The sequence below is a fragment of the Artemia sp. Qi Xiang Cuo genome, chromosome 7, assembly GCF_049724085.1.
Source record: "Artemia sp. Qi Xiang Cuo chromosome 7, ASM4972408v1, whole genome shotgun sequence".
In the NCBI taxonomy this organism is placed as follows: domain Eukaryota; kingdom Metazoa; phylum Arthropoda; class Branchiopoda; order Anostraca; family Artemiidae; genus Artemia; species Artemia sp. Qi Xiang Cuo.
Window position 1 is genome coordinate 74,933,942 of NC_142800.1, and position 26,783 is coordinate 74,960,724.

At 34.6% G+C, this 26,783-nt stretch overlaps 1 protein-coding gene across 4 annotated transcripts in view; it reads left to right on the top strand.

Moving 5' to 3' along the window:
- Positions 1 to 26,783, top strand: part of Ufd4 (ubiquitin fusion-degradation 4-like) — a 145,854-nt gene that overhangs the window by 93,615 nt on the left and 25,456 nt on the right. For 3 of the 4 annotated variants that reach the window (XM_089092563.1, XM_089092564.1, XM_089092562.1), the window contains 4 exons: positions 72 to 391; positions 15,256 to 16,225; positions 18,042 to 18,174; positions 26,148 to 26,301. In XM_089092563.1, the coding sequence (XP_088948689.1) occupies positions 72 to 391; positions 15,256 to 16,225; positions 18,042 to 18,174; positions 26,148 to 26,301 (1,577 nt within the window). The remainder of the gene's footprint in view (positions 1 to 71; positions 392 to 15,255; positions 16,226 to 18,041; positions 18,175 to 26,147; positions 26,302 to 26,783) is intronic. The other variant, XM_089092565.1, reaches the window with a different exon arrangement.

A 26,783-nucleotide genomic window follows, 5' to 3' on the forward strand; every position in this document is an offset into this window, starting at 1 on the left:
ACTGATAAAACACAACGAATACAATAAACAAGACACTAAAAACAATATATATTATAAATTTTTTGTGTTAGGTGAACTACATAACGGTTGGATAGATATTACGTGGGATTATGGTGGGGCCAATTCCTATCGCATGGGAGCCGAAGGAAAATACGATCTTCGCTTGGCTCCTGGCTATGAGCCAGATGCATTATCAAAGGAAACACCAAAAAGTAAGCTTACACGAGCCACAAGTGTTCAGAGGGGCAAAGACAAGCCAAGTACTTCAAGTGTATTAACTTCTCGAAAAGCAAGTTCTACGCCAAGCCTCTCAGAAGCCACAGGCGAAGGCTCCTCCCAATCTGTTGCGTCTACTGAACAAGCCACTTCGGCCGATAATATATCGTCAAAGGTTAGTTTTCTGTCTTTTTTTCTTAGTTGATTTTAAACTTCGTGTACCATGTAAGTCGAATGAACTAAGTTTTAAGAGTGTGTTTAAAATGTTTTATTATGTTACTTGAATTAATATTTTTCAAATTCTCTTCTAATTAAACTTTTAACATGCGTAATAAAATTTTTTAACAAACAATTTTTCTTTACCGTTATGTTCAATTATGGCTTAGACCAGCCTTTCCATTTATAAGTATATAAAATATATTTTATGCGTAAAAATACGAATATATAAAAATATATAATAATGAATATTTAAATGTATAACAATTATATAAAATGTAATAATTTCAGGGGTTAAGTAAAGTTAGTTTTCTTTCTTTTTTCTTAGTATATTTTAAACTTTGTGTAACGTTTAAATCTAGCGGCCTAAATTTTTAAAGGTGCATTTGAAATATTTCATTTTGCGCGTTGAATTAGTATTCTTCAAACCCTTTTCTAATCAGACTTTTAGCATATGTTACAAAATGTTTTAGCAAACAATTTTCTTTTACTGTTATGTTAAGCAGTGGCTTAGCCTTTCCATTTGTAAATATAACATGTTTTACATGTAACAATATATATATATATATATATATATATATATATATATATATATATATATATATATATATATATATATATATATATATATATATATATATATATATATATATATATATATATATATATATATATATATATATATATATATATATAAAAAACCAACAAATACAAAAATCTCTAAAAAAAAAAAAAACAAACGAGACTGTGGCCAGTGGCGATGAAAGGAAAACAACATAAACAAAACAACGCGGATATTTTGCCTGTATAAAAACAAAGCGTCTTCAGCACGAAAGACACAAAAAAAAAACAAAAAAAAAACAATATAAAAAAAAAAACCCAAAAAACACCCACCAAAAAAAAAACCTACGCACCTATCATTGTGCGTAGGTTTTCTGTAAATCGAGAAAAGTAAATGGAAATCCCTTTTAATTAATAATATATCCAGAAAAGGTAATTTATTATTATCCTCAAATTCAACTGTAAATTTAATATTATTATCAAAACTATTTAAATGCTTACAAAAAAGGTCTAAGGAGTACAACCCATGTTTCCAAACGCAGACCACATCATCCATGAACCTACCCCAGAAGCAAGGGGAGATTCTAAAACTGTTTATAGCGGAGGTTTCAATGGCATCTATGAATAGATTTGCCAATAAAGGAGAAAGAGAAGCCCCCATAGGTAAACCAAAAATTTGTCTATAAAACTCCCCTCGAAAACCAAAATAAAAAGAAAATTCATTCACCAGCATAATTAGTTTCATAATAACATCAATATCCAAACTGGCTAACGTCACATCCTGTATTAAATCAAAGTGTTTTTCTAATTTACTTTTTAAAATATCGTCGCACCTTTTTAAATCACAATTTGAATACATGGACACAACATCAAAACTGCAAAGAATTGAACTCTCCTCCAACGTGAAATTGCGCAATTTATTAGTAAGATCAGTCGAATTTTTTAAATATGATTTTTGTGTTCCCAAAAGTGGACGTAAAGCTACCGACAACCATTTTCCTAATTTTGAAACAGGTGACAGACAAGTTGACACAATAGGGCGGAGGGGGGATCCAGTCTTATAAATCTTAGGTAGACTATAGATCTTGGGTGCCGAACAACCCCTAGGATAATATTTGTTATAAAACTGTGGTGTAATGTGAAAATTATTTTTCATTGACTCTAATTACTTTCTTGTTGATTTTAAATAATTATCTGTAGGATAAAAATCAAGTTTTTTGTATGTAATAGTGTCCGTAATAATTGAATTCATTTGATTATTCTATTCTTCAGTGTTCATAATTACGATCGTGTTTCCCTTATCAGCTCTGGTGATAGTAAGGAATTTATCCTTTTTCAAATCAGAAAGGATTTTAATGTCATTTTTTTGTAAAATGTCTTTCCCAATGAAGTTCATATTAAAGGTGTTTAGTTTTCTTACGATCTCAGCTCTGAGTTCTTGAGGAGTATCAACCTTATCTATAGAAGCCATAATTCCTGATTCCACCTTTGAAATTATTTTAGAATAGGAGACTGGTGTTGGAAAACAGAACTTTGAACCTTTCAACAAAACGGCTTCCTGTTGAATATTAAGAGGCTTAGAAGACAAATTCTTAATTGCTGGACCCAGACAATGACGAGGATAAAAAACAACTGAATCTTGGAAATTCTCAAACAAAAGTTTATTAAACTTGTCAACCAAACGAACCTTGTACAAATTAAAATCATGGCTAAAATATATAAGGGCATTTTCATTAATTCTTAAAAAAATACCATTTGTATGTTTTTTTATTAAAAATTTTAAAAAATATTTTATTTCATTATAATTTTTAAAACGTCTCTGTTTTTTTTCCTAAATTACGTAATTTAAAGCTATTAGGCTTAATTTATTTTTTAATTTTGTTTTCATTTTCAGTTCCAAAATGGTTATGTATTATAAAAGTATTTGGAATTTGCTTGTCATTCTTTCATATTCGAAAGAAATGTTTCCGATGGTACAGGATTGCATGTTTTTTAGACAAAGACCAATATTTATATTCATAAGCGAATTATTGCTCCACGGCAAACAGTCAACTAAAAGGAATTAAGACGAACTAACACTTCATGACAAAAAATATACAAAGAGAAAAATCTCTAAAAAAAAAACAAACAAACGATATTGTGGCCCATGGAGAGAAAAGAAAAACAACATAAACAAAACAACGCGGATATTTCACCTGTATACAAACAAGGCGTCTTCAGCACGAAAGACACAGAAAAAAACAAGATAAAACTAAAAACCAATAAAACCACCACCAAAAAAAAACAACAAAAATGTACAATCGGCGCAAACTAATCCACGTAGGTAAAAGATGCTAAAATAGAGTTACTTCAGTGAGGACACCAGAGTAACTGAGGAAAAATAAAAAAACTGTAAATTACTTTAATTATTCAGTTGCGAAATAATCCTTTTGTTAGCTATTACTGAAGCAAATCGTTTTGGTCTAACAGGTAAAATAGTCCCCTGGTGATTATTTAAAATCTTTACTCCCTTATTGACAATTGATTCACTCTTTAGAAGGTTATCATAAATTGGGTCAATATTTAAATTACCCGTGTCCCTATTTATGGAAAGGTTAGCAAACATATGTTTTTTAATTTCCATGGCTTCCCTGGCCCATTGGGTGTACCCCTTATCATTAGAAATAGCCAAGGCTTCATCAAATTTTACAAAATGGTCTGGTGGAAGCCAAATATGCTCTGCTAAAGCTGAAACGAAAGTTTCTGGAGGCTTGCTTAATTGTAGGGTTTTTTCTATTGAATTACGGTGTTCAATAAACCTTTCAACAAATTGTTGGTGAGTCCTACCAATATAGAACTTCCCACAAGAACACGGAATTTTATACACCCCACTTACTAAATTTCCCCGAGTTAAATCCTTACCAGAACTAAAAAAACTACTCATTGGCCTCAGCGATTGGAAACATGTATCAATACCAAATTTACGTAAAACCCGTGAAAGTTTCTCCCCCAAACCAGGTACATATGGTAGTGAAATGAAGATTTTTGATACAACTAAATCTAAAGACTGAGAAACCTCAATAGCCCTACTACTATGTTTGGCCCGTCTATTTTCAATTATTTTATCAATGAACTTAATTGGATAACTATTACAGAATAAAATATCCCTCAAGTATAACAATTCTGAATCCAGAAATTCCTGGGAACAGATTTTAAAGGCTCTATCCACTAGTGAAATTACAACCCCCCTTTTCACCGACATAGGGTGGCAAGAATGAAAATTTAAATACCTATCATTGTGCGTAGGTTTTCTGTAAATCGAGAAAAGTAAATGGAAATCTCTTTTAATTAATAAAATATCCAGACAAGGTAATTTATTATTATCCTCAAATTCAACTGTAAATTTAATATTATTATCAAAACTATTTAAATGCTTACAAAAAAGGTCTAAGGAGTACAACACATGTTTCCAAACGCAGACCACATCATCCATGAACCTACCCCAGAAGCAAGGGGAGATTCTAAAACTGTTTATAGCGGAGGTTTCAATGGCATCTATGAATAGATTTGCCAATAAAGGAGAAAGAGAAGCCCCCATAGGTAAACCAAAAATTTGTCTATAAAACTCCCCTTGAAAACCAAAATAAAAAGAAAATTCATTTACCAGCATAATTAGTTTCATAATGACATCAATATCCAAACTGGCTAACGTCACATCCTGTATTAAATCAAAGTGTTTTTATAATTTACTTTTTAAAATATCGTCGCACCTTTTTAAATCACAATTTGAATACATGGACACAACATCAAAACTGCAAAGAATTGAACTCTCCTCCAACGTGACATTGCGCAATTTATTAGTAAGATCAGTCGAATTTTTTAAATATGATTTTTGTGTTCCCAAAAGTGGACGTAAAGCTACCGACAACCATTTTCCTAATTTTGAAACAGGTGACAGACAAGTTGACACAATAGGGCGGAGGGGGGCTCCAGTCTTATGAATCTTAGGTAGACTATAGATCTTGGGTGCCGAACAACCCCTAGGATAATATTTGTTATAAAACTGTGGGGTAATGTGAAAATTATTTTTCATTGACTCTAATTCCTTTCTTGTTGATTTTACATATTTATCTGTAGGATCAAAATCAAGTTTTTTGTATGTAATAGTGTTCAAAATAATGGATTTCATTTGATTATTATACTCTTCAGTGTTCATAATTACGATCGTGTTTCCCTTATCGGCTCTGGTGATAGTAAGGAATTTATCCTTTTTCAAATCAGAAAGGATTTTAATGTCATTTTTTTGTGAAATGTCTTTACCAATGAAGTTCATATTAAAGAGAAAAGGATTAAAGAGAAAAGAATCAAAGAGAAAAGGGATTTCCATTTACTTTTCTCGATTTACAGAAAACCTACGCACAATGATAGGTATTTAAATTTACATTCTTGCCACCCTATGTCGGTGAAAAGAGGGGTTGTAATTTCACTAGTGGATAGATCCTTTAAAATCTGTTCCCAGGAATTTCTGGATTCAGAATTGTTATACTTGAGGGATATTTTATTTTGTAATAGTTATCCTATTAAGTTAATTGATAAAATAATTGAAAATAGACGGACCAAACATAGTAGTAGGGTTATTGAGGTTTCTCAGTCTTTAGATTTAGTTGTATCAAAAAGCTTAATTTCATTACCATATGTACCTGGATTGGGGGAGAAACTTTCACTGGTTTTACGTAAATTTGTTATTGATACATGTTTCCAATAGCTGAGGACAATGAGTAGTTTTTTTAGTTCTTGTAAGGATTTAACTCGGGGAAATTTAGTAAGTGGGGTGTATAAAATTCCGTGTTCTTGTGGGAAGTTCTATATTGGTAGGACTCACCAACAATTTGTTGAAAGGTTTATTGAACACCGTAATTCAATAGGAAAAACCCTACAATTAAGCAAGCCTCCAGAAACTTTCGTTTCAGCTTTAGCAGAGCATATTTGGCTTCAACCAGACCATTTTGTAAAATTTGATGAAGCCTTGGCTATTTCTAATGATAAGGGGTACACCCAATGGGCCAGGGAAGCCATAGAAATTAAAAAACATATGTTTGCTAACCTTTCCATAAATAGGGACACGGGTAATTTAAATATTGACCCAATTTATGATAACCTTCTAAAGAGTGAATCAATTGTCAATAAGGGAGTAAAGATTTTAAATAATCACCAGGGGACTATTTTACCTGTTAGACCAAAACGATTTGCTTCAGTAATAGCTAACAAAAGGATTATTTCGCAACTGAATAATTAAAGTAATTTACAGTTTTTCTATTTTTCCTCAGTTGCTCTGGGGTCCTCACTGAAGTAACTTTATTTTAGCATCTTGTCCCTACGTGGTTTAGTGTGTTCCTAGTTGACATTTTTGTTGTTTTTTTTTTGGTGATGGTTTTAGTGATTTTTAGTTTTATCTTGTTTTTTTGTTTATTTAGTTCTGAATAAGCCGTGTTTTTATAAAGGTGAAAAATAAACATTTTTTTTTTTCTGTTGTTTTTCTTGTCTCTCCCCGGTCCACAGTCTCGTTTGTTTGTTTTTTTTTATATTTTTCTCTTTGTTGATTTTTTGTAATTGCGTGCCATTTTGGCTCAGTTTCTTCCTGTTGTCAAATGTACGTTGAGATATAGTCTGCTACGTAAACTATTTTATTATCTTTAGCCAAAAAACATGCAAATCTATTAAATCAACAAATTTTCTTTCAACTTTGAAAGGCGGGCAAACTAATTAAAATTTCTTTTATAATACGTACCCATTTTGGAACTGAAAATGAAACAAAATTAAAAAATAAATTAAGCCTATTAGATTTAAATCACGTAATTTATGAACAAAAACAGAGACGTTTTAAAAATTAATATTAAATAAAATATTTTTTAAAAATTTTTATTAATAAAATTACAAATTGTATATTTATTATAATTAATGAAAATGCCATTATATATTTTAGCCCTGATTTTCATTTTTGCAAGGTTCGTTTGGTTGACAAGTTTAATAAACTTTTGTTTGAGAATTTCCAAGATTCAGATGTGTTTTTTATCCTCGTCATTGTCTGGGTCCAGCAATTAAGAATTTGTCTTCTAAGCCTCTTAATATTCAACAGGAAGCCGTTTTGTTGAAAGGTTCAAAGTTCTGTTTTCCAACACCAGTCTCCTATTCTAAAATAATTTCAAAGGTGGAATCAGGAATTATGGCTTCTATAGATAAGGTTTATACTCCTCAAGAACTCAGAGCTGATATCTTAAGAAAACTAAACACCTTTAATATGAACTTCATTGTTAAAGAAATTTCACAAAAAAATGAAATTAAAATCCTTTCTGATTTGAAAAAGAATAAATTCATTAATATCACCAGAGCCGAGAAGGGACACATGATAGTAGTTATGAACACTGAAGATTATAATAATCAAATGAAATCCATTATTTTGAACACTATTACATACAAAAAACTTGATTTTGATCCTATAGATAAATATGTAAAATCAACAAGAAAGGAATTAGAGTCAATGAAAAATAATTTTCACATTACCCCACAGTTTTATAACAAATATTATCCTAGGGGTTGTTCGGCACCCAAGATCTATAGTCTACCTAAGATTCATAAGACTGGATCCCCCTCCGCCCCATTGTGTCAACTTGTCTGTCACCTGTTTCAAAATTAGGAAAATGGTTGTCGGTAGCTTTACGTCCACTTTTGGTAACACAAAAATCATATTTAAAAAATTCGACTGATCTTACTAATAAATTGCGCAAGTTCACGTTGGAGGAGACTTCAATTCTTTGCAGTTTTGATGTTGTGTCCATGTATTCAAATTGTGATTTAAAAAGGTGCGAGGATATTTTAAAAAGTAAATTAGAAAAACACTTTGATTTAATACAGGATGTGACGTTAGCCAGTTTGGATATTGATGTCATTATGAAACTAATTATGCTGGTAAATGAATTTTCTTTTTATTTTGGTTTTCGAGGGGAGTTTTATAGACAAATTTTTGGTTTACCTATGGGGGCTTCTCTTTCTCCTTTATTGGCAAATCTATTCATAGATGCCATTGAAACCTCCGCTATAAATAGTTTTAGAATCTCCCCTTGCTTCTGGGGTAGGTTCATGGATGATGTGGTCTGCGTTTGGAAACATGGGTTGTACTCCTTAGACCTTTTTTGTAAGCATTTAAATAGTTTTGATAATAATATTAAATTTACAGTTGAATTTGAGGATAATAATAAATTACCTTTTCTGGATATTTTATTAATTAAAAGGGATTTCCATTTACTTTTCTCGATTTACAGAAAACCTACGCACAATGATAGGTATTTAAATTTTCATTCTTGCCACCCTATGTCGGTGAAAAGGGGGTTGTAATTTCACTAGTGGATAGAGCCTTTAAAATCTGTTCCCAGGAATTTCTGGATTCAGAATTGTTATACTTGAGGGATATTTTATTTTGTAATAGTTATCCAATTAAGTTCATTGATAAAATAATTGAAAATAGACGGGCTAAACATAGTAGTAGGGTTATTGAGGTTTCTCAATCTTTAGATTTAGTTGTATCAAAAAGCTTCATTTCATTACCATATGTACCTGGTTTGGGGGAGAAACTTTCACGGGTTTTACGTAAATTTGGTATTGATACATGTTTCCAATCGCTGAGGCCAATGGGTAGTTTTTTTAGTTCTGGTAAGGATTTAACTCGGGGAAATTTAGTAAGTGGGGTGTATAAAATTCCGTGTTCTTGTGGGAAGTTCTATATTGGTAGGACTCACCAACAATTTGTTGAAAGGTTTATTGAACACCGTAATTCAATAGAAAAAACCCTACAATTAAGCAAGCCTCCAGAAACTTTCGTTTCAGCTTTAGCAGAACATATTTGGCTTCAACCAGACCATTTTGTAAAATTTGATGAAGCCTTGGCTATTTCTAATGATAGGGGGTACACCCAATGGGCCAGGGAAGCCATAGAAATTAAAAAACATATATTTGCTAACCTTTCCATAAATAGGGACACGGGTAATTTAAATATTGACCCAATTTATGATAACCTTCTAAAGAGTGAATCAATTGTCAATAAGGGAGTAAAGATTTTAAATAATCACCAGGGGACTATTTTACCTGTTAGACCAAAACGATTTGCTTCAGTAATAGCTAACAAAAGGATTATTTCGCAACTGAATAATTAAAGTAATTTACAGTTTTTTTATTTTTCCTCAGTTGCTCTGGTGTCCTCACTGAAGTAACTCTATTTGAGCATCTTTTCACTACGTGGATTAGTTTGCGCCGATTGTACATTTTTGTTGTTTTTTTTTTGGTGGTGGTTTTATTGGTTTTTAGTTTTATCTTGTTTTTTTGTGTCTTTCGTACTGAATACGCCTTGTTTGTATACAGGCGAAATATCCGCGTTGTTTTGTTTCTGTTGTTTTCCTTTTCTCTCCACTGGCCACAGTCTCGTTTGTTTTTTTTTTTTTAGATATTTTTATCTTTTTTTATTTTTTGTAAGTGCGTGCCAGTTCGGCTTAATATATTTAATTCGTAAATTGTCTGGGAAACAATAAGACACTTCTGTCAATTATCATTTGTCTTTATTTAAAAAAAATGCAAATCTATTAAATCAACAAATTTTCTTACAAAATTTCAAGAAGGAATCAGTGATTCCGAAATCTTTTAAAATATGTACCCATTTTGGAACTGAAAATGAAACAAAATTAAAAAATAAATTAAGCCTAATAGCTTTAAATCACGTAATTTATGAACAAAAACAGAGAAGTTTTAAAATTTATAATGACATAAATTATTTTTTAAACTATTTAATAAATAAACTTACAAATGATAATTTTATAAGAATTAATGAAAATGCCATTATATATTTTAGCCAGGATTTTCATTTTTACAAGGTTCGTTTTGTTGACAAGTTTAATAAACTTTTGTTTGAGAATTTCCAAGATTCAGATGTTTTTTATCCTCGTCATTGTCTGGGTCCAGCAATTAAGAATTTGTCTTCTAAGCCTCTTAATATTCAACAGGAAGCCGTTTTGTTGAAGGGTTCAAAGTTCTGTTTTCCAACACCAGTCTCCTATTCTAAAATAATTTCAAAGGTGGAATCAGGAATTATGGCTTCTATAGATAAGGTTGATACTCCTCAAGAACTCAGAGCTGAGATCGTAAGAAAACTAAACACCTTTAATATGAACTTCATTGGTAAAGACATTTTACAAAAAAATGACATTAAAATTCTTTATGATTTGAAAAAGAATAAATTCTTTACTATCACCAGAGCAGATAATGGAAACACCATAGTAGTTATGAACACTGAAGACTATAATAATCAAATGAATTCCATTATTTCGGATACTATTAAATACAAAAAACTTAATTTTGATCATACTGATAAATATGTAAAAACAACACGAAAGGACTTAGAGTCAATTAAAAATAATTTTCACATTACCCAACAGTTTTATAACAAATATTATCCTAGGGGTTGTTCGGCACCCAAGATCTATAGTCTACCTAAGATTCATAAGACTGGATCCCCCCTCCGCCCCATTGTGTCAACTTGTCTGTCACCTGTTTCAAAATTAGGAAAATGGTTGTCGGTAGCTTTGCGTCCACTTTTGGTAACACAAAAATCATATTTAAAAAAATCGACTGATCTTAATAATAAATTGCGAAATTTCACGTGGGAGGAGAGTTCAATTCTTTGAAGTTTTGATGTTGTGTCCATGTATTCAAATTGTGATTTAAAAAGGTGTGACGATATTTTAAAAAGTAAATTAGAAAGACACTTTGATTTAATACAAGATGTGACGTTAGCCAGTTTTGATATTGATGTCATTATGAAACTAATTATGCTGGTAAATGAATTTTCTTTTTATTTTGGTTTTCAAGGGGAGTTTTATAGACAAATTTTTGGTTTACCTATGGGGGCTCCGCTTTCTCCTTTATTGGCAAATCTATTCATAGATGCCATTGAAACCTCCGCTATAAACAGTTTTAGAATCTCACCTTGCTTCTGGGGTAGGTTCATGGATGATGTGGTCTGCGTTTGGAAACATGGGTTGTACTCCTTAGACCTTTTTTGTAAGCATTTAAATAGTTTTGATAATAATATTAAATTTACAGTTGAATTTGAGGATAATAATAAATTACCTTTTCTGGATATTTTATTAATTAAAAGGGATTTCCATTTACTTTTCTCGATTTACAGAAAACCTACGCACAATGATAGGTATTTAAATTTTCATTCTTGCCACCCTATGTCGGTGAAAGGGGGGTTGTAATTTCACTAGTGGATAGATCCTTTAAAATCTGTTCCCAGTAATTTCTGGATTCAGAATTGTTATACTTGAGGGATATTTTATTTTTTAATATTTATCCAATTAATTTAATTGATAAGATAATTGAAAATAGACGGGCAAAACATAGTAGTAGTGTTATTGAGGTTTCTCAGTCTTTAGATTTAGTTGTATCAAAAAGCTTCATTTCATTACCATATGTACCTGGTTTGGGGGAGAAACTTTCACGGGTTTTACGTAAATTTGGTATTGATACATGTTTCCAATCGCTGAGGCCAATGGGTAGTTTTTTTAGTTCTGGTAAGGATTTAACTCGGGGAAATTTAGTAAGTGGGGTGTATAAAATTCCGTGTTCTTGTGGGAAGTTCTATATTGGTAGGACTCACCAACAATTTGTTGAAAGGTTTATTGAACACCGTAATTCAATAGAAAAAACCCTACAATTAAGCAAGCCTCCAGAAACTTTCGTTTCAGCTTTAGCAGAGCATATTTGGCTTCAACCAGACCATTTTGTAAAATTTGATGAAGCCTTGGCTATTTCTAATGATAAGGGGTACACCCAATGGGCCAGGGAAGCCATAGAAATTAAAAAACATATGTTTGCTGACCTTTCCATAAATAGGGACACGGGTAATTTAAATATTGACCCAATTTATGATAACCTTCTAAAGAGTGAATCAATTGTCAATAAGGGAGTAAAGATTTTAAATAATCACCAGGGGACTATTTTACCTGTTAGACCAAAACGATTTGCTTCAGTAATAGCTAACAAAAGGATTATTTCGCAACTGAATAATTAAAGTAATTTACAGTTTTTCTATTTTTCCTCAGTTGTTCTGGTGTCCTCACTGAAGTAACTCTGTTTTAGCACCTTTTCTCTACGTGGATTAGTTTGCACCGATTGTACATTTTTGTTTTTTTTTTGGTGGTTGTTTTATTGGTTTTTAGTTTTATCTTGTTTTTTTGTGTGTCTTTTGTGCTGAAGACGCCTTGTTTGTATACAGGCGAAATATCCGCGTTGTTTTGTTTCTGTTGTTTTCATTTTCTCTCCACTGGCCACAGTCTCGTTTGTTTGTTTTTTTTTTTTAGAGATTTTTTCTCTTTGTTGGTTTTTTGTCATGGCTGGCCAGTTCGGCTTAAGATCTTTCATTATATATATATATATATATTTATATATATATATATATATATATATATATATATATATATATATATATATATATATATATATATATATATATATATATATATATATATATATATATATATATATATATATATATATATATATATATATATATATATATATGTGTGTGTGTATATATATATACAGCAACACAAAGATGCTCGGCGAAGAAAATTCCTTTTGCCAAGCGATCAAGTAGCATTTTAAAGGATATATCATGAACTAAAATCTCTGTAGTAAATAACTCCCTGATCCTGGAAAAAAAATACATTGCGCAAGAATTCAGCGTTTAAGTTTCATTTTTTGGTAAATTTGTCAATTTTTTTAGTAGAGTTTGGGAGGCAAAATCTTAGAGACAAGCTCTAAATTTTTAAAAAGTCAGTATTAAACCGTTCAAAATGAAATATGTTAAATACCACCGTATTGAGTAACTACTATGTTTCTAGTTTGAAGAACAGTACATCGGCCCCGCCCTTAAATTGACCTCTAAATGGTTCGTATTGTGAACTGGAACAGTGAACACAACTGCCGTAAGCTAGAATAAGTGATTTAGCGTTTTTTTTTAAATTGAAGCAGAATGTTCGATGCATTGAATGTAATGGGGAAAGGCCCGAAATCATAAAAAAAACATAGTGAGAGGATTAATTTTTTAAAATTCAGCATTAAAACGCTCAAAATGAGTGGCGTTAATCTAGAAATAAATCCTAGTTCAAAAGTTGGTATTAAATACCACCGTATTGAATAAATAGGACGTTGCTAGTTTGAAGAAAGGTACATCGGCCCCGCCTTTAAATTGGCCTCTGAATGGCTCATACTATGAACTAGAATAGCGAACATAACTGTCATGAGCTAGAATAAGAGATTGCGCCGTTTCGAACTTAAGCAGAATGTATTGAATGGAATAAATGAAAGGCACGGATTCTGAAAATAAAACGTATAGTAAAAGAAACTATAAGCTTCCATGCTTCGTAGTAATTAAAACGAAGTCTCATCAATGACTTAGTTCAGGATATATAACAGAAGGATATTCGTGATCGTAGAGAGACTGGAGGGGCCTTCGGAGACTTACTTTAACTACACGTGTTGAGGGCAGTGGGGCCACTGGATTCTTTAAATAAGGCATCTTGAAGTAGGCCAAAAAATATATATTAATCTAGTTTCCCTCACATAGTATGGGTAAATTACAAGAGTGGAAACTGGCTCTAGTTTCGAAAAAAATCATAAACGTCATCAGGGTCGTATCCAGGATATTTTTCAGAAGGGGGGGGGGTGCAAATTTTTTTTGAAAATCAATTGATCAACAATTGGTTTATATTCGTTTTTGCTACGTTTTTGCGAATCGGACACATATTTTGCGGGAGGGGGGAGGGTTAAGCCGCTAACCCCTTTTTCTGGATACGGCCTTGAAGGACATATAGCGTTTAGCGTTTCATGACATTTTTCGTTAGTGTAAATAATAAGGAAAAATTAGCATAATTGACGAAATTAGTGCAGTATTCAGTGTCAAAATTAGCATAATTGACGAAATTAGTGCAGTATCTCAGTTTCCGAAAAAAAAATGACGAAGCTTGACAATATGCCAAGAAATACCAAACACTAGATGGTGATTTTTTTTGTGTCGATACTAATGCCAGTTTCCAGTCTTGTAAGTTACCCATACGCTTTCTTATTGATCTCAAACAAAGTTTCGTTTCTCCAGTCTAAATTTTGTCTATAAACACTCATTTAAATTTGTATTCCAAGATTTGCCCTGAACCCTTGCTTATCCTGGATTTGTACAAATCTGAAAAATCAGAGGTTTGTTGTCGGATTGTACCCGTTCTTTTTTTTTTAAATCAAAGTTTCAGGGAATTTTTCTTTATAAATAAAAAGGAGGTTTCTTGTTATCAAGTTCTCAAAGTTAGGCAATAAATTCTTCAAAACCTTGTAAAGACCTTGTAAGGCGTTATACGATACTGTTTGTATTGGCAAGTTAGGCTCGAAATTCTTGTGGTCCGTAAGTGTATAAAATGCTCTGTTTTGTATTTTTTTTTACATCCACTGGGTGAGCCGCTTTGCGTGAGAAAAAAAAAAATGTCCAGTTTCTCTTAGTCTTGAAAAGATGTCACATTTTCTTGTTTAAGAATTGTTGTTAATTGTTAGGTGAGGGCCACTGAGCATTAAACAAAAAAACTTACTGCTTTTACATGCCGCAAGATTGCGAAAAGGCGCGCAGAAAATGGGCTATGTTTTGCATCGAGTCCGCAAGCTCAATGTGGCTGGACTTTCAACCAATCAAATTCTAGGAGTTTGATCTAAGTAAGAGTCCGGATGCATCCCGCTCGGAGTGCGCTTCTTGGTTCAACAGCCTCTGTTAAAAGTGACTGCTACGTTTGATGTCACAGTTTATATAATTATCCAGTAAGTTTACCGCAGATGATTTCTGGCTCTTCATTCTCGGTGCGAACAAAAAGCTCCTCCCACTTATTTCTGCACTTATTGTCCACTTATTGGTGAGCCGGCCAAGTGGTTTTTTCAGTACTTGTTTCGTAGGTGATTATTCTTTGTCTACCCGTGAAAAGATCTAATGCCGCTTATGTTTATACCGGTTTATACATTCTCTGGAGCAATCGCACCTCGGTCCGGGTTTTTATAATGGGTGAGATAGGGAAAGATCATACTGCTAATTATATAAATTGTGGTTTGATGTTGAAGGCCAACTAACGGTAAATAAAAAGTTCAGAAACGTCTCCAGTAAAATTCTTAATTTCTTAGAGCTAACATTTGTATTTCTTTTAGGCAGTTTCATCCGTCGCTGAAAATGTACTATCAACAGCTAGTGCTGAAGCCTTGGTATCCTTTAGCAACCAACTCGCTGACAACTCGTCCAAGTCCAGGCATTCACAAAGAAACAGTGAAAATACCCCTGTCTCGTCTTTTGCCTCTTCAAATCTTGGAAGGGCACGAGCTGTGGCAACTATGGTGGCTCTGGCTTTGGGGGACAATTCACCTTGGACAAACAACGCTGGACCAAGGATGCGGTTCCTCCCAAGTCATGTATTGGTTCGTGGGAACGAGCCTTTAGCGCTTAGACTATTAAAAGAAGCTGAAAACTCAGACTCCCAGAAGAATGCCAAAAATAGTATATTGATGAGTCAAGCATCGTCCTCATCTACTGGCGAACCAAGTACATCACAGTTAGCTGAACAGCAACGAGGAACAGAAGACGGGACTCGGGGTAAAGAAGCCGGGCAGAATCAATCTGGGGAGGATACATCCCGATTGGAGGCACCATTAGAATCAAGTGAGCTTCTTGATTCAACAGCTTCTGTTATATCTGACGACGGTACGTTTGATGTAGAAGAGCACTTAGAATCACAAGGTGAAGGAAATAGCACAGTAGACAGACTAATATCAGCCATTGCTGAGCTTGTTGGCGAGTCGGAAACTACACCGCGCTCTGAGAGACCCCCGACTCCGCCGCCACTAGAGCAGCCTTGTAATAATGTTATTGTAGAGCGAGAAAGGGGAGAGTCGGCATCCGAGACTGTGAGACCTGCACCGATGAGCGTATCAGTCCCCAATTTGAGTGTCTCAAGCTCTGAGTCTGATCAAGATGTCAGCTCAGCCTTACTTGACACATTTGCGCAAGTAACGAGGAGAAGGCACCAAGCTGGATCGAACCAGTCTAATCAAAACCGAAATAATATCCCCAGACAAAATGCAGTTTCGAGTCTCGTCAGGCTGGCCCTCTCAAGTAATTTCCCAGGCGAGTTTCTCCTATTTCTTCATCTTCTGCTTTAAATACATATATTATCATTTCCGTCCAATCATTCTGTAACCCAACTATCCTATTCTGATTTATTCTATTACTTGCTTTAATTACTTTTCTATATCTTACTCTTAGACCTTTGGCTGCCCTACAAACAACTGCCGAATCTCCTCTTGGTCTCGCTTCATGTATTTTTTTATTTTTTTTTGCTTGGTTGTGGTTGTGCTTGAGCCGTTTGCATGCAACACATATTTTTCCTTTTGCTTTTTGATTTATTTTTTTTTTAGCTTGCCATTTTTTTCTCCCATTTATTTTGCTAGTTCATTCGTGTGCTGTTAAAAATTTTTATTTTTGTTTGAATAGTAGTTAGATTGTTGTTAGTTCAAGAAACTATGGTACTGGAGAAAAGAAAACTTTAGCTTTATTAATTGTTCTATTGCGTTTTTTTTTATAAAAACCAACTAATGTCGTCTAAATAATTACTACGGTATAATTTTTGTGTTAAAAAGACATTGAAAATTCTATGCATCTGTAGTTATTGTTTTGGGAAATCAAATACGGCAGTGAAAATCTTGTTCGCTAGACAACAGTTTTAGTTCTTTCAAAAATTAGAGACTAACCTAAATTGAGTGAGAGATCCTACTGGTTCCACCCCTCCCCTTTCCCACCTTGAAATAAAAAGCTGTTGGCCGAGAGTGCACATTTTCTTATTTATATAGATTATTTTCCAATTAATTATAGTTTGTATTTAAATAGTACCCTTAGTACCCTTAAATAGATGGCAATCGAATATATATATTTTTTTAAGTGTCCATAAATAACTATGTTATTTACTATAACTGTGCATAGTGTGAATAAATAGAAATAGTGTGCATAATAAATAAAAACAAAAACAGTTTGCATAAATAACGAGATGATTCACTTCTAGGCTCATTACCTACACTTAGAACTGATCGAGAATTGACTTACACGCTTGGAAAGACATTAGTTCATCACAAATAATTTAATGTTAATAAAATTTTGTAATCTTTCTTTTTTCTAAACCTTCTTTTTCTAGCGTTGTTTCTGGATGGGACACAACTTCTCTGTTTTCTAAATAAAATTGGTTAACTTTTGAATAATAATAAAAAAAAATATATATATGTCTTTTGTGTTTAACACATTGCCTGCGAATATCTCGTTAAAGATTTCTTTGGTTTTGTGTTTTTAGTTCGATATTTAATGTCTTGTAATAAATCGTTTTTTATCCGTAGTGTTTCTTGTTTTTGTATTTTGCTTTGTTAAATTTTCTTTTTGAGCTTCTGAGTTCTTATATATTGTAGACAACGCTTTCTATAAACGTTAAAGTTATAGCGCTGCCTAAGTAAAGAACGATGTTGGTACAATTTATTATTAATTCTTTGTTTTTTGGTTTCTTCCATACCAGGGCACTTCGTATCGAAGGAGTTGTCGTATAAACTTGGAAAAGGGCTCATTCGATTGGAATTTGGAACGGCTAGTGCCCTTTTTAATAGTCGAAAGCGATTGAAAGGCAACTAACACCCCTTCCACGCCCACCATTTCCCCAAACACATCCTAATCGAAATTTTGAGATAGTCGTTTGTTCAGCGTAGTTGATTTCCTGATAGAAAATATGTTTTGGGAAGGACACTCCCCCACAACCCTCAGGGCAAGGGTTGTAAGTTATGCCCTGGGGGCATATAAGGTTTTTATAGAAAGCGTTGTCGTAGAAACTTATATATTGTATATATTGTAGAAGTGAGATACTGGGTTTCCGACTCAGTCACAAATGAAGTATTTATCCTTTTTGTAGGTGGCTTATTAAGCACTGCTCAAAGCTACCCAAGTTTGAATAATGCTGGTGCTCCAGCAACAGGTCTTGGGCAGGCGTTTAGTTTAAGTTCCTCTGAGTCAGAGCAAGTCAGCCTTGAAGACTTTCTAGAAAGGTAAGCTTCATAACACCGTATTCTAGTTTTTTTTTTTCATATCTTACAGCATAGATTATGCTTTATTCCTTATGTCCTTCATCATAACTATACAGAAAGGATAAATTGTCCCTTTTATGGTATACGGGGATACATGGGAGAAAGCAGATAGAACTCTTCCATAAGAGGAGCTCTAAGGAGTCCCTGAGGAATTGTCTGAAAAAACTGGGCTTGTAATTGCATTTTCAACCACACCCCACGCCATATGAATATCATCTGGTTTATTTATTTTTCCTAGTTTGTTTATTAATAAGAAATTATTTGAGGAGAAAGTGTCTCCAGGTAGAAAGAGCGGGAAGTGTTGCTCTTGCAGTTTTCTGCCTTTTTTTAATTTATATGCGCAGAGGCTTAATATCTAAGATATAAAAGGTTTTTCGTAATAGTAATATACTCCATCGCTTTTGTTTGCATTGTTGGGTGAAAAAAAAAATAAAAAAAAATAAAATAATATACTGTAAAAATAGGATAATACATGGGAGGTCAAAATGTGTCCCGAAGAAGTCACATTGACTATTCAGTCATCCTAATAAGCGTGAAGAAATGTACGACTTAATTTTCTTTTTCTTCTCCCTTTTTTGAATGTGGTATTCAAAGATATTATTTTTGTAACTTGGGTTAACGTTGTATTTACAAAAACATAGCCTGCCATTGATATTGTGAAGTGAAAAAAGTGCCAAGATTTTTGTGTACTTTTTGATTTGCTAATTTGTGTATTTAAGAGTTTCCTGGTCATTTGGCAAAGACCCCACCCCCTGGAAGGCAGACTACACTAAGTACAGAATGAAATATTGAAAAGATAACAAATATAATACGTCTCCGATAAAAATGTCTGAGTAATCAGACGTCTCCCTCCTGAAACTGGGCTGCCGCTGGGAATTTCGCAGTCCTGAAATCCGCAATAAATGTAAAAAATATAATTTATAGGCTTTTTGAGGGTAATGTTTAATACTTATATTTTCTATTTCTAAATTGTAATTATTTTAAATTTTATTATCGTTTTAATGTAAGATAATGAATTAATTTGTGTTTAATTTATATTATTTTAGTAGTTAATAGTCTATTAACTTCTTCAAGATTTCAAGCTCAGAGCAGAAATTTCTGGGTCTTGGAAAAGGTCCCAGGAGTAAAAGTCCTGTCCTGGAATAATTTCAGATGCTAAACCTCCCTTCTAAAACATTTTTATAGCGAATGTGCTTGTGTTTATTTGTTTGTCAGGAAATAACAACCAAGCATTTAGAGAAGCTGTAATAAGTTAAATAGTATTGTTAGAAGTAGGATGAATATTTTCTTGCAATGTCGAAATTAAAACTGAAATTCTCCAAAAGAAAAGTTCCTTTGATCGGAAATTTTTTTCTAAAGACCGCGCAGGAATAAATCTAAGTTAGCAATATAATATTTCAAACGTATGTTCGATTTTCATCATTCAGGTTATGATGATTTTCATCATCAATTGGTTATATTATGTTTAACATTAAATTATATATTTAATATTTATATTATATTTATATAAACACATATTTTGCTCATACATCGATGTTGTCGAACCTGCCTTAATGGCGTTCCATCGATTAATTAATTAAGGCTTATTTTTTGATAGTTAATATCTGAAGTGTTGGGCAGCAGAAAATGACTAAAAATAATTCTGCTTTCTAGGAGAAAACTTTGTTTCAACCCCTTAAAAAGTTTTTTTTGCCTTTCTTTTCTCATCGACTTCTGTCATACAAATATGCATTGCTATAATTATGGCGAATCAAGGACTTTTTTGTTTTTGTTTTTATGTTCAGTTTTATCTTATAATATTTTAGTTAATGTCTATTAATCACGGGGCTGCAATTGTGTGGGAACATGTTACTAAGTCATAAATTATTATCATTTATTTATTATTATTATTTATTGAAAACCCGTCATACAAAAGCAAGAAGATGGAGAAGTAAAAGAAAACTAAATAATAAAACAATAAGGATAATAATTAAACACATCGTAAAATACAAGACAAGCAAATATACGAAAGAAACCAGAATAAAAATAAGCGAACCAGAAACCAGGCTTATAAGCGAACGAGTATAATTTACATAATATATGTGCGGGAAAAAATTATTTATCCAGAGTTCATGGTGAGCACACCTGTACTAAATTGGATATTCCATTATCAAACCAGTAAGTTTTTAAGTGAATTTAATTCCTGAGATTTCGCAATCTTTGGCAAAGGATTATAGGTCTTGACCTAAATTAAATTATTATTGACGTCACCATTACAGTACCGATCAAAAGACAGGCTCTGGACTTTGATTTATGGATTACGAATTGGATTATGGCTGCTTACGAGTGAAATAAGATGGCTGGAAAATTGGTGGCCAGCCCTGTTCTGAACTTTTTGAGTTGATCGCTCACAGAAGGGGTAGAACTTGATCTGATCGTCAATGAGTGCTATTCATTATTTCGAACGCGATGCAGTTCTACAAGCTAAGAAGACACCTTCATAGTGAGCTGGATATCCGTACCCGGATGGTTTCGTTTGCCAAGGATGATGACAATATTACTGATGTGTACAAGTTGCTAGTCACGGCGGCAAAGCAAAATGTTCTGATCCCGAAGTTTGTAATTTTCAGTCCGTGTGAAGTACCTATCATCGGCGATTCTGTTCATGCCACAGTAGTTTCAAAAGTAAATGAACTTTCGAAAAATTACATGGATTTATGTTGAATACTAGTTGCTTCCCGGCCAGCCTGCCTGACAAGTCCCAGCCTCCTCAATCCGCACCCCCCCCCCCCCTCACCACTTTACTCTGTGATGCTTAAGAATCCCCCTAAAGACTTAAAGACCCAAATGAACGAAAAACATTCATCGACAAGGTGTGCCCAAATCCGAACGATATAGCGAAGTTACGCCACTCTAATGACGATTGGAGACTTGTGGCTTGGTCCAAGAAAAACGCGGGCCAGATAGTTGATAATGTTAAGTGCGTCGAACCATCGCTCAGCATTTCCTTCAAGGAGCCTGCTTTTGTCGCTGCGATTAACCGAGTGCCAGAAGAATTAGACGAACTGTCACTGAAACAGCTAATCCCCAAGTGCAATAGAACAGTACAGTGTGGCAAGTCCCGAATATTTAAAGTGTACTTTCCGTCTCGAACTGATCTCATAGACTCATAGACTCATTTATTTATAAACAACTATCGTAGCCGTGGCCGAAGCCCCGACTAAATGGCGCTGTTTAGTACATTACATAAAACTGGTCACTGGCGGTTTAAATAACTGACAAAAAAGGCACGAAAGAATTGCTGTGACGGGTTGTTCGACACTTTGGCGGCACTAGTTGATTTTTATGGCGGGTGTTGGCGGTGATAGGTGCAGGTGGGGGAAGCAACGAACGGTGTTTCTGGGACGAAAGAAGGGACTGCCCAAAATTGCACATTAACTGTAAGCGCCTATCACGCAACGTTGGCAGTCGTAAGGTACTAAGGGCAGCCTCATAAGAGTTGTATTTCGGGCCTAGTATCACTTTCACTGCCCGTTTTTGAATGGCTTCCAGATCTTCACTTAGGTATTCAATATTATGAGCCTGAGGGCCCCACACAGGACACGCATATTCAAGGATTGGGCGCACATACGTGACGTAAACCGTCTTCAGCTGACTTTGTGAGAAACCCAGTCGGCGCAAGGTAATTAGCGACTGTAATGCGTAACTACCTTTTTTCACCAGACCGGCGATGTGCGCGCTAAATGAACAGTCGTCACTGAAAGTAACCCCGAGAATCACTGAGGTTGAGGTAGTAGGGTACCAAGGAACCGGGCATGAGAGGTCACGCTTAAGCGGATTAAACCTCATGACTTTTGTTTTATTCATATTAAGCTGGAGGTCGTTAATGCTACACGCCTCGAGAAAGGAGTTCCTGATCCCACTGCTGAACTGGGGATACACGTCTGACTTTTCAGCAAGATATTTCAGAAGTAGGGAGAGATCGTCCACGTATTTGAATCTGTCTTCAAACTCGAGGATAATGTAGTTAATTACCGCTAAAAACAAAAGAGCTGCCAGCTTAGTGCCTTGTGGTGCGCCACACGTTAGTTCAGCCCACTCAGAGTTTAAGTCACTAGGGAAGAGAGCATAGACACACTGACAGCGGTTACGCAGGAAGTCAACAACTAAGAGCAAAATATGCTTCCTAGCGCCCATCTTTTTGAGGTTATTTGCTGCTGTATAGTGGCGGATCAAGTCAAAAGCCTTACGATAGTCGACTAAAAGCAGGTCAACGAGGCTACTGCCTTTGTCCAACCACTCGGTAATCAGGTGGTAGAGACGTACTAGATAATGCGTCGTACTACTCCCTTTCAAGCAGCCGTACTGAAACGGATCTAGGGCTGGCTGAACTTGGGCTAGGAGCTCTCTATAAATAAAAGATTCAGTCACTTTAGCCATATTAGGCGTAATAGAAATCGGACGCAGCTGATTGCAGGACTTCGGGTCTTTGACTTTAGGTAAGACGCGGACGTAGGCTTTTTTCCAAGCACTCGGGAATTTGTGCTCCTTGAACGACTGATTGATCACTGATGAGAGTGGTTTTGCTAAAAACATAGAATATTCTCTTAAAAGTTCCTACCACGTCGCTGCTTCAATTGCCATGCGATCGATCACCGTGCCGTGAATTGTAAGAACAGTTCACTGTATTCTAAATGTGGCTCCATCGATCACAAATCGACGCCTGATACTCCATGCCAAAAAAGTGCCTTTTGTATTTGCTGCAAGACCATTGGTCACACGTGTTATAGTGTCAAGTGCCCAAAAAACTGCAAAACTTAAACCCATGGACTCGTTTCTACTATCATGGAATATAAACGGGTCATTTGCAAATAAATTTTCTGTGTTGCAAAGCCTCAGCTCCAGTTATAACGTGATTTTCCTCCAGGAACATTTTGCTACTAAACATGGTTTCAACATTCTTACACTTGATGGCATGACGTCGTACTTCGTACCTTCTAGAAAGCTGAATAACAGAGGCAGACTGTCTGGTGGACTTGTTACTTTCGTTAAATCAGCTTTCCGTTGTAGCTTGTTCGAATTAAATGATAATTACTTAGCTGTGAGAGTGGACTCCTGTGCTTATATTAGTGTGTGTCTACCCACTGATTACTCCAACGATCAGAGAGCGATTATTTGCTTTATCGTGCGAGAAGTTAGGTTCTTGTGTAGAAGAAAATTGGCGTCTAGGTTTACCTTGTGTTATAGCCGGAGACTTTATTTGTAGTTTGTCTGAACCAGATTCTCAGGCGTCTCCACATACTACTATAGTTAAGGGTTTATTTAGTGATTTTTTGCGTGTATTAGATAAAATGTCAGATTTTATGTATATCCACACGTCTTTTGCGAACCTCAAACTTGGACCACGTTGCTGTATCGTCAAATCTAACCGCCGATACAGTTAATGTTATATTTGATTATCAGCTTTCTGACCACTTATCTATAACTTGCTCAATCGGTGTGCCATCTTCGGTTTCTCAAAGTAGTCCACTAGCGCGTGATTTCTCAGCATGGCTGTATCGTCGTGGTTGGTCAAAGATTGGTCAATTTCAATTCATCGAGTCGGTCGACTCAATCCTAAGCAAAATTAATGTCCCGTTTCATCTCCAAAAGTCACTCCAGTTGCCTAAGAATGAGGTCCTGATTTGTCTTGATCTATATTGTGCTGAAACATGTCATGCCCTCTGCTTTGCCGAAAAACAAGCTGTTTCCATGCAACGTGTCTTCAAAGGAATTGTTCCTGGATGGTCCGCATATCCAGAGACTTTACTTCATTTGGTCAAACAAAGTTTTGGTTTTCTATATTGAAAGAGTGCGGTCTTCTTACTGCGGGGCATGTGAATGACATACGGATCTCTACGAAGCGGAAATTTTCCCAAATTCTTGCTCAGTATCGTAGAGATCTTATCAATAACTATTCTGCCCGTCCAAAACAAGATCGAAATATTGTATTTAAATTTGCGTCCTCCTCAGCACCTCTTTCTTCGTCACCGTTCTCAGCTGACATTCCAGAAGCTGAATGGTATGCATATTACGAATCTGAGTTTTCCGCCACTGATCTCATCATAGAGCAATCTTATGAAGTAGTTCTGGATCAGTTTCTGGATGCTCAACCCGATGAAGATTTCATGGTCAGTGCCTTTTCTCTAAAAGATGCTATCCAGAAATGAAAATGGAAACGTTCATCTGGTATTGACCAAGTCAGTGCGATTCATTTGAAATATGGGGAAAACTTCTTTTTTTTGGGGGGGGTTGAAATATGAGGAAAACTTCTTACGGCTCATCTTTCTCTGCTCATGTAGATAATTTTCACTCAGGCTATCCTTCCTTCTTCTTTTTGCATCCGAGATCTGACTCCTATCTGTAAAATAGGGAAATCTGAAGTCCACTCTATATCATTCCGCCCTATTACTGAAGCTACGTCCCTTTGCAAGGTCTTTGAGCTACTATTTATTAAGGAACTTGAAAAAGTCTTCTATACCCCCTCACACCAGTTTGGATTCATGGGAAGTACCGGGTTTGTCGACGCCTTAGCCACTATTGCAAATGCCCTGACTGATGTGAAATAGTTTGGATAAAGCCTTGTTTTGGGGGATATGATGTCAGACGTGCATTCGACTCTCTTATCCATGCAGCGATTGCTTCTGAAAGCTGGTAAATGGGGATTGAATCTGGCCATTGTACGTTAACTTTGGGATTTATATTCAAGACGACGTATCCGCCTGAAACTACCCCCAGAAAAAGGCATGCCCCCGATTCCACGTAGACAACTTATCCCAGTCAAGAAAGGGGCCCATCAAGGAATTGTCACCTTTCCCGACCTTTTTAGGAATTATATGCTGGAAACACCAGATCTGTGCCCACCTTCACTGATTTTTTCCTCTGTAAACTTTTCTTTGATATGCTATTCAGATGACATCCTAAACTTTAGTCGAACCCTTCAACGTATCACCGAAATTTTTGAATCCTTGAAGCGGAATATCAGAAAGTTGGGCTTGAATCAACAACTCTGAATTCAACTCCTCCAAATCTGATATTGTCCTGTTTAACTGGAAACCAAATTCCTCTCCCCTTCCATCACGCTTGGATCTAACTCTGTTCAACCTAAAAAATCACCTTATGTATCTAGGTCTGCCCAATGCTTCTTTTATCCGACACACCCAAAAACTTCTTCTTGAACAAATCAGACGTAGAATCTCAGCAGCATACGCTTCCATTGTATTTTGTAAAATTCGATTCAACCGACCTCTTCAGTGAGCAGTGATGTGTTGTGTTTTTCTTTTTCCTATGCTCCGTTTTGTTGTTGTTTAATTGTGACGGTTTTTCAATATTTTTAATAATAATAATAATTTAATTCTTGCAAAATTGTTTAAACGTTATTGTTCTGCAGCATATATACTATGTCGCCATTTTTGAAGATTGTTTTGCACATTTATTATGTAAATTATACTCGTTCGCTTATAAGTCTTTTGTTTTATTCTGGTTTATTTCGTATATTTGCTTGTCTTTTATTTTGTGATGTGTTTAATTGTTGTCTTAATTGTTTTATTATTTTAGTTTCTTTTACTGCTCCGTCTTCTTGCTTTTGTATGACGGGTTTTCAAATAAATAATAATAATAAATAAACTGTAATAAGCTAGAAAAGCTCCATGGACTTAACTAGCATTTTGTTCCGGTGGGAGAGGGGTGTGTTTTGCTCCGGGGGGTGGTTGTACAAAAAAACCTCCAACGCAACAAAACTAATTACATGTATTTCTGTTACTTTTTTATGAGTTGCACAAACATATTGGAGTGTTCGAATCGGGTAGCCCTTTCCCTTTCTCGAGGAAAAATTTAGATATACAAATATTCCTCGTTTAATAAGATAAAGGTTAAAAATACAAAGGTCTATTTTTGCCATTGTTTCAATTTTTTAGCTGTCGTGCGACTACATTGCTAGCAGAGCTTGAAGATGATGATGATGTACCTGAAGAAGGAGATGAGAATAATGATGATTCTAATGAAGAGGAAATGACAAACATTGAAGACGATGAGGGGGAATTAACTGAAGAAGAGGATGGTGTAACAGAGGTAAAATGTTAAGCAGGGCTCAAGCGAATGTCAATAGCAGGCAACTTAGACAATTTAGACATAAAATCGCCCGCTTAAATTTGAACTATTGAGATTGAAGCCATGTGTTGCCATTAAGAACATAAATAAATTTTATTTGGTTCATTAAACTTAAGAGCCCAAAAAAAGGTATTTTTAGACCAACATCTTTAAATTTTTGGTTCTAGGCGTTTTCTCCCCCAGCGGTTACTTTAATTTCTTTGCACAGCATTAATTTTTTCCTACTCATTCATGATACTTTCTAGTATGTGTTAGTTGATTAATCTAGTTTTATTTCTCAGTCTTCCTTTGGTTTCTGTTTACAAGGGCTTCTGGATGTTAAGTCTTTTAAATGGACATTTACTTGTCCTTTCCAAATTGGAGAATTTTATCTGAGTTTTATTTTTTAATTTCCGTAGGGGAAGGAGTTTTGGTACTTGGGTATTATGGGCAACTCACTCAAG